This window comes from Mus pahari, chromosome 7 (assembly GCF_900095145.1).
Source record: "Mus pahari chromosome 7, PAHARI_EIJ_v1.1, whole genome shotgun sequence".
In the NCBI taxonomy this organism is placed as follows: domain Eukaryota; kingdom Metazoa; phylum Chordata; class Mammalia; order Rodentia; family Muridae; genus Mus; species Mus pahari.
In genome coordinates this window covers 95,557,873-95,568,977 of record NC_034596.1, presented here as the reverse complement: position 1 = coordinate 95,568,977, position 11,105 = coordinate 95,557,873, and the positions used below count along the sequence as shown (strand labels likewise).

Here is an 11,105-nt window from a genome sequence, read left to right as displayed (position 1 = left end):
ACCTTTGAAAGAGCAGTCGGCGCTCTTAACTGCTGAGCTATCTCACCAGCCCCAAGTTGTAATTCTTAATGGATTTTGTTAAGCTGGATTTTTTTTTTTTTTTAAAGATTTATTTTTTAGTATATGTACGTGGGGTGGCATGTGGACATGAATCCAGGTGCAGGCAGAGTCCTGGAGAGTTACAGGTGGCTGTGAGCTGCCTGAGGTGGATGCTAGGATTTGAACTCTGGTTCTCTGGAAGAGCTATACAATCTTAATCTGAGCCATCTCTCCAGTCGCCTGCATTTTCCCATAGATACCATTTTCAATGTAATTTCATAAATGCCCTCATTAATCCTTTAAAAAATAAATTTGGCCTTTAGGTGGCCTGAACATCATTTTAGTCGAAAGTAATGAAAGACAATTTTTGTTCTAATAAACAAATTGAAAAAAATACAAAAGTAGTTGACATGGGACAAGGTCTGTTTATTTCCACCGTACCAGGGATTTGAACTTGCCCTTGTACATGCTGAGAATGTAGTGTACCACTACCCTGTGTCCTTTCCCACTGACATTACCATTTTCAGAAGTTCTAAACATTCTGTTAATTTGCCTGCATTTTTCTTGTGATGGATCACTAGCATAGGTCTTAATCGGTAAAACAAAAATCTGAAAATTGTGAATAGAGTTAAATGATTAATTGTGCTAATTCTTGGCTGAACCTCAGTAAAACAGAAGTTAGGGAGGGGCAAAAAGGAAAGAAGGCTTAAGAAAAGAGATTTGGTGAGTGTGGGTAAACAGAAAAGTGTTTAGTTACCTTAAGTTCTGAGTGGATAAGATGGAGTCTTCGAGTGTGGTTCCTTAGCACTGTTCTGAGCAAACACAAAGTGCATTTAGGATAAGGCCAAAGTGAGTTTGGAAGTAGTAAGCATGGGCTCTTTGTCAGCTTTTGGAGTGTTTGAATCAACTGTAAAGTGTGATATGAGAAGGGAGGAAACAGCTGCAGAAAAAACTGTTTGCTAATCCAAAACTCCTGTTTAGATGTTCTGTCTCCAGATAAACTAGAATTGGATGATGAGATGATATGTAGAATTTCATTCTTAAAATATGAAGAGAGTGGAGGAGATAGACATGGTGGGTGAGCATAATGGTGCATCTGAGCCATTCAAGAGACTGAGATTGGAGTTACATAGTGAGAACACAACAAAAAAACAGGAAAAATAGAAAATCAAGGCTTCTGAAAGTGACCTGTAAATTGTTCTCTCCTTCATATTTTGAGTTTTACTTACGTAATAACTTATGCTTGATGTGATTTCTTTCAACCACAAAACCTCATTTCTTGTCTTGACACTGGTCACACTGTATTGAAAATACTCTGTCAGTCATAGAGCATATCAGACATTATTAACCCCAGATTATCTGAGGATTTCAGAGGCTCCAAGCAAAATAATGGTATAGAAATGTCTGACTAAGATCAGGTTACATGTTAATTATATTTATTGAGATATACTGTGCTATGTACATACAATTAGTGTAATTTTTGAGATTAATATCTAGCTTCGTACTTCTGGTTTGCTGTCTTCTGCTCTCTATAAATTGTTTGGTTACTTGGGGGTGGGGGCAGGGGATGTCTAGACAAGGTTTTTGTGAGTAGCACTGGCTGTTCTAGAACTCATTCTGTAGACTAGACTGACCTCTCACCTTCACTTCCTAGAATTAAAGGTAAACACTACCCCAGCCAAATTGTTAAGTTTTTATTGCTTCCCAGTCTTCACTCTTGATATTATCATGTCTGTAAAAAACAAAATAAAAACAAAAACCAGAAACAAAAAAGACAAAAGTAAATTTGGCTTATATATATATATATATATATGCATGCTTGAGACTTGAATTTACCTGTACTACCACCAAAAATCCCAAAAAGGTGAGCAGCTTTCTTTTATTTATTTATTTATTTTNTTTTTTGTTTTGTTTTGTTTTGAGACAGGGTTTCTCTGTGTAGCCCTGGCTGTCCTGGAACTCACTCTGTAGACCAGGCTGGCCTCAAACTCAGAAATCCGCCTGCCTCTGCCTCCCAAGTGCTGGGATTATAGGCGTGCGCCATCACCACCCAGCATGAGCAACTTTCTTAAGCTACAAGTTACTGTATTTAAATTTCTTTATTGCATTCATTGTTTTGTTTATATAAGTGAAAATATCTCTGTGCCAAGGTGGGCATGTAGAGATAGCTTTCAGGAATAGTTAGTTCCATGGTGGTTTTGGGGATCAAAATGAAGTCATCAGGCTCTTGCAGAGAATACTTTTACCTGCCAAACCATCATCTGGCCAGCCCGAAATCACATTTCTTAAAAATGTGTTCATTAACTGAAGGTTTACATGCAACTGACAGAGAAAATAGGCATAACTACTTATAAGGAAATCTAGTTTTCTGTTTTGCAATAACAATTTTTTCCTGTTTTATAGGTTCTCTTCTTCTAGAGTCCAAAATAAATCCTAACACTGCATACCAGAAACAACAGGTAAAAAAAAAAAGTTATGCTGTTGTATATTGTGTGTTATATCTTTTGAATTCGGTGGTTAAATAAGTTTATCATTGGATTCCTTACAGTAACATCAGAACAGGTTATATAACATTTTGCCAGTGTCACTGTTAAAAAATATGTGTCTGTCTTGTACCTGTCGGGGTCAGAGAACAACTTGAGGAAGCTGATTCTCTATTCTGGGTATTAGACTTGGGTATCAAGTTTGATGACAGACAGCCAACATTATATACTGAACCTTTTTGCATTTTAATTTTATCAGTCTGTTAATTGCTAAAAGGTGTTTTTGTTTTTTGTTGTTTTGTTTTATGCGTATGGGTCTTTTACCTGCAAATATATCTATGTAGCACATGCATGACTGGTGCCCTCAAGAATTGGGTATCTAAGTCAAAAGAGGGTATTAGCTCCCCTTTGGGATAGTTGTAAGCTGCCAAGTGGATGCTGGGAACTGAACTTAGGTCCTCTGAAGAGCAGCCAAAACTCTTAACCACTGAGCCATCTCTGTAGCCTTGGTTTAATTTTGTTTCTTTTCTGCTGATAAAAGAACTCTGTGCCTCTTGCAGGCTGACAAGTATGTGGTCACTTGACTGTATCAGCAGCCACTGTTTTTGTGTGTCTGCGTGCATGCATATGTGCATACATGCATTCAGGTACTTGAAGAGCTAGAAAAGAATTTTAGGTCTCTTGGAGTTGCAGGTGTTTGTGAGACGCCTGACATAGCTGGGGTCCTCATGATGGGGCAGTAATTGAGCTCTTAATCGTTTCTTCAGGCTCTTTTTAGGTTACTGTTTGGGGGCATCCCCCATTCTTTGAATTTACTTTGTGTGAGAGTATGGTTACCAGCACATGTAGACATTAGGAGACAACCTCAGGTATCATCAGTCTGTTCTTTCTGCCTTAGGCTTTGGGAGCATTGTCACACTTGCAACTAAGTGCCTTTACTCATTTAGCCTCTCTCCCCAGTTCTTAGCCACATTTTGAGGAAAGAAGAAAAAGGCTGTCTTAAGCTGAGTTCATGTTCTAGACATTCTAGCAATGCATGGTTTTTTAAAATTAAAGAAGCAGTTCATTCGTTCTACCCAAAGAAAAGAGTGACCATTGGTGTAATAATCAACTACTAACACAGCCACATGGCTGAAGTTCCTTTCTGTGCTGTCATAGATGATTCTGCAGACAGAATGTTAGAATGTCCTCTAGAACAGTGTTTTATAGAAAAGGAGTCTGATACTAACTCACTAGAACCTTAGATCACTGTTAAAATTTTTTGAAAATAACTTCAATTTGAATCTATACTCTTTCTTATTTCCTTCTAACCTAAAGGTAAATTCTTCATATAGTACATACTGGTATTATCTTGAAGTATTTTACATATACAAATACTGAGGTGTTCCACAAAGCCCTTGGGATCAAGAACATAAATTTTTACAATTCGAGGTGTTGGGGAGAGCAGGTAGGTGCTTTAGAGAGTTCAGGGGCAGGAACTACTGAAACATACTATCCTCAGTCCCACTTTTAGACTGGAAACTTGGCAGAAATGTTCCTGAGCTACATGAGGATATAGTGACATAGATAAGGACTGTGGGCTTAGTGAGAGTTGCAAATGCGTACCTCCAGCAGGTTGGGGCAACTGCATACTGGAAGCAGAGATTACCCAGCTCAGGTACTCACTGAAATGAAGGCTTTTAGGGTTGAGAGGAGTTCCATGGATCCCTAGGGAGAACTCAGCCTTTGGATAGAGACTGACTGGCCCAGGCTATTGCTGATCTAGGCTGGTCCAGGATCTCCAACTTAGCTCCAGAAACTATTCAGTTGCCACCTGATACATCCTTAAGAACCCACAACTTAGTGCTGCTTCTGTCGAGCCTAGCAGCTAGAACCACTCAAGCCTCATAGTGAAAGTTCATTCTCCTGAAAGTTTCTCCTGTTTACAATGCAAATTAATCATTGCTGTAGCCTTTGCTGTGGGCACACAGGTTCATTGAACCTTTGCATCCTTTTTATTTTGATGTTAGGCTGGTTATTAGCCCCTCCTTTTTTTAGAATACAAAATTCTGAACTATGTACAGAGACATGTACTACTAATCTTAGCTACTCAACCCAGTGCAAAGCCACCTAGAGACCCCATTTCAAAATAAAGTTCTGGGCTAGTAAGATGAATCAGCTAGTAAAAGTACTTGCTATTAAGCCAGACAACTTGAGTTCTAGCCCCTACATCTACATGGTGGAAGGAGAGAACAGATTTTCACAAACATGCACTAATTAATGTAAATTTTTATGTATCCGATGTTTTGCATCCATGTATATATGTGAGCCACATATGTGCTCATTGCCTGAAAAGGTCAGAAGAGGGCATTGGATTCCATGGAACTGGAGTAACAGACAGTTGTGGGTCTCCATACAGGTTCTGGAAACCAAACTCTGCTCCTCTACAAAAGCAGCAAATGCTCTTGAACACTGTGCCATCTCTTAAAATTTTTCAAAAAATAAAATAAAGTCCTATTGGAATGGGAGGGAAAGGTGGTAGAAGCTAGGAATGTGCTATTTCTTGACACATGGTATATTTATGAAGGTACTTAAAAAACCTGCAAATAATGAGTGGCTCACATGTTACAAATTTAACCATGCTTGTTTTGAGAGCAGATCTCACACTGTAGTATATATAGCATGGCTTAGAATTCGTTCTATAGGCCGTTCTAGCTTCAAACTCAGGGCAGTCATTCTACCTCAGCCCCCTAAGTGTTGGATTAGAGGCATGGCTCAATCATTCCTGGCTTAACCAATAATTTCAGAGGCTAAAGAAGCCATAGGTAAGAACAGCTGTTGACAACTGTGGGGAGGAATACATTGATTGTTGGATGTTTTAGTGAGATGATACATTGGGGGCTGGAAAGATGATGGCTCAGCAGTTAAAAGCACAGGCTGCTCTTCCAAAGGGCCTGGATTTGATTCCCAGCACCCACATGGCAGCCATCTATGACCCTAGCTCCAGGGGACTGGGCTTCTGGGCTCCATGGGTGTTGTACCCATGTGCACAAACAAACAGAAATGTAATGAATGAAGATGGTCTTGGTATAATGGCTTTTTTTGGGAGGGGGGGAGATTGTGTGTTTTTTAGTATGAAAGTTCTGTGTATACTTTTTATTTACAGTGTTTTTCATATATTGGCCAAACTTTTTAAAACATTGCTTCATTGTATAGATTTGACAGAGTGAATTGTAAAACAGCATTGATAATTACCAGTAGAAATGTTGGAAATGTAAAAAAAACAGTGTTCTGAATTTGTATTGCCTGTTGCTTTATTCATTTGCTATATATACCTTGAAGGGTTTGTGGTAACACTTGTAGTCATTCAGACTTTTTTTTTTATTTCAAAGGACACTCTGATTGTGTGGTCTGAAGCAGAAAATTATGACTTGGCCCTTAGCTTTCAAGAAAAAGCTGGATGCGATGAAATTTGGGAGAAAATATGTCAGGTAATTATGAGCATAGAGAAAAAATACACTTTTTTTAAAAATAATTTTTCATTCAGCATACAAAACAGTGGGTTTCATGATGGTATTTAAATATAAATACATTGTTGTACATTGTTCACATCTCCATTGTTGCCTTTTCTTTCCCTCCCCCACCCCCATTCTCTTTTTCCTCAAGTAGTTCTGCTTTTGTTATGTGTTAAGGCTAGATTCTGCCTATGAAAAAAAAGAACCACATAGTTTATCTTTCTTCTCCATTATCTGTTGCTTCCCTTTAAGATCTCTCTTAGGGCTGGAGAGATGGCTCAGCGGGTAAAAGCACTGACTGCTCTTCCAGAAGGTCCTGAGTTCAACCACATGGTGGCTCACAACCACCCATAACAAGATCTGCCCCTTTTTTGGTGTGTCTGAAGACAACTACAGTGTACTTACATATAATAAATAAAGAAATCTTAAAACAAACAAACAAAACAAGACCTCTGTCTTCAGGATACACTTATCCAAAACATAGCAGCCCCTGTGCTCTAAGGATAAACTGGGGGAAAGGGAAAATATCCAGGTGAGAGATGTGGGGAGTGAGAGGCAAAAACTAGGCTCAGCAGATCCTGAAGGCAGGAACAGCACGGTCTGCAGACAGCAGACATGGGGTGGAAGGCAAAAATGAGCCAAAGATGACTCAAGTTTTGGCCTGAGCAAGAGGAAGGATGTCAATAGAGCTGGCGACAGCTGCAAGAAGAGCAAACTTTCTGGGCATGGTGGCACATGCTCAGGAGGCAGAGGCAGGCAGATCTCTGAGTTCAAGGCCAGCCAGGGTTATACAGAGAAACCCTGTTTCAAAACCCTTCTTACCTGATTGATAAAGAGCCTATTCTACATTCATGTCCTATTTATGTCTCTATAAAAAGAAACAGTTTTGTTTGGCTGACTTAGTGATGGTCTCTAGTTCCATCCATTTTCCTGCAAATGACATTTCATTCTTTACAAATGAATAAAACTCCATTGAGTATATACCATATTTGTGCTATCCACCCACCTAGTGATGATGTGCTTCTGGGCCTGACACCTTATCTTAGCTATTTTAAATACTGTAGTGAACATGGACATGCAAGTATCTGTGATGTGTTGACTTAAATTCTTTCAAATGTTTATTTAGGGGTATTAAAACTCCCATCATGTGGTGGTTCTATTTTTTGTTTTTGTTTTGTTTTAAGAACCTCTATGAATTTCCATAATGACTGAAATTAGTTTATGTTCCCACAGTAATGTTTCCTCTACATCTTTGCCACCATGTGCTGTCATTTGTTTTCTTCATGGTGGCCATTCTGATAGATGCAAGATGAAATCTTATAATTTTGATGTCTGTTCTCTTGTTGACTGAGAATATTTGACATTTGTTCATTTTATTTAACTCATAAATAAAATTGAGTGTAATTATGGTACACAGTGTGGTGCATGTGCTAAGTCATGGCTAAATTCAACCAATTTAACTTGTATTTCTTACCATTTTTGTGGGGAGAACAATCACAACTTTTAGAACACATTATTTTAAACACATTGTTACCAACTACAATCAATATGCCCTCATTAGACCTCAAGACATCAAGGGACCCTTTCCTCTTGTCCAACTGCAGCTTTGTATCTTTAAATCAATGATATCCCCATCCTAAACAACCCCACATCTAGCCCCTGATAAACATAATTTTACAGTGCTTTTAAAGCTCATCTTTTTCTGAATTCCTCATATGGGTGGGATCCTGTGGTGGTTGTCTTTTTGTTTTTTGGGGTTTCTTTGTTTTTGGTTTTTCTTTTTTGTTTTGTTTTTGTTTTTTGTTTTTTTCAAGACAGGGTTTCTCTGTGTAGCCCTGGCTGTCCTGGAACTCACTCTGTAGACCAGGCTGGCCTCGAACTCAGAAATCCACCTGTCTCTGCCTCCCAAGTGCTGGGATTAAAGGCGTGCGCCATCACGCCCGGCTGTTTTTGGTTTTTCGAGACAGGGTTTCTCTGGAACTCATTCTGTAGACCAGGATGGCCTCAAACGGTAGTTGTCTTTTATGCTTGGCTTATTTTATGTAGCATAACTTTCTCCAGGTGTACCCATGTTAAATTGCAAATGGCATAGTTTTCTTTTAACACTCAGTTGTAGAGCATGTTTAACTTTTCTCATTTATTGGCTATTTATGTTCTTTTGTGAACTGTCTTTCCATTAATTTGCCCATTGATTTGATTGATTGACTCATTGATTGGTTGCTTTGATTGATTTTGGGGGGGTGTCATTGTTGTTGCTTTAATTTATCTAATTTTATTTTATGTGCATTAGTGTTGTGCCTTCATGTCTGTGTAAGGGTGTTAGATCCCCTAGAGTTACAGGCAGTTGAGTTGTGCTGGGAATTGAACCTGGATCCTCTAGAAGAGTGGTACTCTTAACTGCTGAGACATCTCTCCAGCCCTCCATTGATTTTTCTGAGGAATGAAAACTAGACTGCTGTTTCCCACCTTGTACAAAGTTCAATTTTATTTGGATCAAAGTCTTAATGTAAGACTTCAAGGGAAAATGTGTTAGATACAGAATAAGTAAGGTCCCTCTGAGATGTCTAATAGCTCAGGAATTAAACCTGAACAGCTAAGGAAACAGTCAGAAAGGAGAGACAGCCTGTAAAGTGGGAAGGATATTAGCTACACATCTTACAAGGAATTAACATCTGACATTTTACTTCTTTTATGCTTTCAACTAATGTCCAAAATTTTAAATAAAATAGAGATAGGTTTCTTAAATTCCACAGTCTTAGTGAAAAGCTGAGAATGGTGCAGACTTCCATAATTACAGCACTCAAGAAGAGAGGTAAGAGAATTAAGTTCAAGGCCAGTGTGGACTAAAAAGCTTTTTTTGTTTGTTTGGGTTTTTTTTGTTTGTTTTTTACTCCCTTATGTGCTTCTTTATTAAGCTAAAGGGTTAAAAGTGCAATAAATACATGCCAGACTTAATGGGCTCTTGAAAATTTTCTAAAGTGTAATGCCTTGATTGGCAGATTAAGTTTAGAAATTAATAAACATAAGGAGTTGCATTTCTTTTGCTAGGTGTCCTATTAGGACATTAGGTGACATTGTCTTTAAACCCTATGTCAATTCCTCACTCACCACTGTAATACCCAGGGAAGTCAGGGTGACCTGGAAGTCCAACTACTACCTTAAGATCATCCAACTCGTGGATGATTACCCAAAATGCTTCATTGTGGGAGCAGACGCAACAGATCTGCTTGTTCCTGGAAGGCTGTGGTGCTGATGATGCTGATGATGCACAAAGACATCTGCGGGCATCTGGAAGACAACCCAGCTCTGGAGAAACTGCTGCCTCATATCCGGAGGAATGTGGGCTTTGTGTTCACCAAGGACCTTACTGACATTAGGGACATGTTGCTGGCCAATAACTTGCCTGCTGCCACCTGTGATGGTACCACTGCTGTGTCTGAGGTCACTGTGGCAGCCCAGGACACTGATCTTGGGCTTTAGAAGTCTCTCTTCTAGGATTTAGGCACCACTGCTAAAATTTTCAGAGGCACCATTGAAATTCTGAGTGCTGTGCAGCTGATAGAACCCAGAGACAAAGTAGGAGCCAGTGAAGCCACACCGCTGAACACATTGAATATCTCTCCCTTTCCTTTGGGGTGATGATCAGGCGGGTGTTTGACAATTTGCAATCCTGAAGTACTTGACATCACAGAGTTGACCTTTCACTTCTGGTTCCTAGTGGTGAAGTGGTCAGCTCAGGAACTGTGGAAAATTCCATCAGACCCCTCCCCTCCAAATAGGCTGCGCAGCTTGTTCTCTCTCCTTCGTGTGCAGGTCAACCCCAGCATGCATCTTCCACATCTGTGTGACTCTTTAAAACTTGTGGTTTCTCCAGGCCATATGCTTCTGCTCTGCTTTTCTTCTTCCTCCTCCTGCATCCTCTCCCTCTTCTATTTTCTCCTTTCTCTCCTCATTTGTTTTTGTTTTGGTTTAGTTTGGTTTTTAATTTAAAAAAGGAGAAAAAGGACTTAACATTTATTTTGGAATGTCTTTTCTGTGTTAAGTTTTTCTTTGTTTTTGGTCCAGCAGCTGTTTTCATAGCACATGACTATTGCCCTGTAGAGTTCTTCCATAGAAAAAGGAGAGATCTGTGGGTTTAGATATGGAAAACAGTATCCTTTACTCCAGCAGTATCTTGTTCTCCTCTGTCTTTCTGAGTTGAATGGTCTCCTGTTAAGCCAGTATTTAATGTAATCCTGGATTCAGTTTGTATCTATTCTGCTTGGCTCATCTTAATATTGGCTCATCTTTACTATGCCTTTCATTAGTCTTCTTAAAACAGGGTGTCTGTCATGTAGCCCAGACTGGTCCCGAGCTTGCCTGTGTAGCTGAGGATGATTTCAGACTAATGATCCAAAAGGTGGGTGCTTTCCATTACCTTCTGAGTGCTGGGATGACACATGTAAGCTACTATGCCTGAGTTTTATTACTCTATTTAAGGATTAAACTCAAAGCCTCTTGCATTCTAAGCAAGTTCTCTTTCATCTAGGTTACATTCTGAATCTATTCCCTGTTGTTTTTAAGATTTATTTTTATATGTATGCTTGAGAGACTGAGAGTTTATGTTTGTGTGCTAGTGTCAGGCCAGAATAGAGTATTGAATCCCTTTGGAACTGGAGTTACAGATATTTGGGAGCTAACCAACCTGACTGCTGGGACCTGAATCAGGGTGATAGAGTAGAAAGTACTGGTAACTGCTGAGCCATCTTTCCAGCTTATGTTTTGTTTGTTTGTTTTGGAGGTATTTTGTGTTTGTTTGTTTGTTTGTTAGTTTGTTTCTGAGACAGGATGATAGCCCAGCCAGACTTTGAACTTGTTAGGTAGCTAAGGCTGACCTTCTTATCCTGCCTCCACTCTTTTTTTCTTTTTCTTTTTCTTTTTCAAGATTTATTTATTTATTATATGTAAGTACACTGTAGCTGTCTTCAGACACTCCAAAAGACGGCATCAGATCTTGTTACGGATGGTTATGAGCCACCATGTGGTTGATGGGATTTGAACTCCAGACCTTCGGAAGAGCAGTCGGGTGCTCTTACCCACTGAGCCATCT

General features: G+C 39.3%; 1 protein-coding gene and 1 pseudogene across 2 annotated transcripts in view; both read left to right on the top strand.

The window, feature by feature from the left end:
* Ppp4r3a (protein phosphatase 4 regulatory subunit 3A) overlaps positions 1–11,105 on the top strand; it is a 48,440-nt gene that overhangs the window by 15,234 nt on the left and 22,101 nt on the right. For both annotated transcript variants that reach the window (XM_021201401.1, XM_021201400.1), the window contains exons 2-3: positions 2,443–2,498; positions 5,894–5,992. In XM_021201401.1, coding sequence (XP_021057060.1) covers positions 2,443–2,498; positions 5,894–5,992 — 155 coding nt within the window. The remainder of the gene's footprint in view (positions 1–2,442; positions 2,499–5,893; positions 5,993–11,105) is intronic.
* Positions 8,319–9,872, top strand: LOC110324620 (annotated as a pseudogene).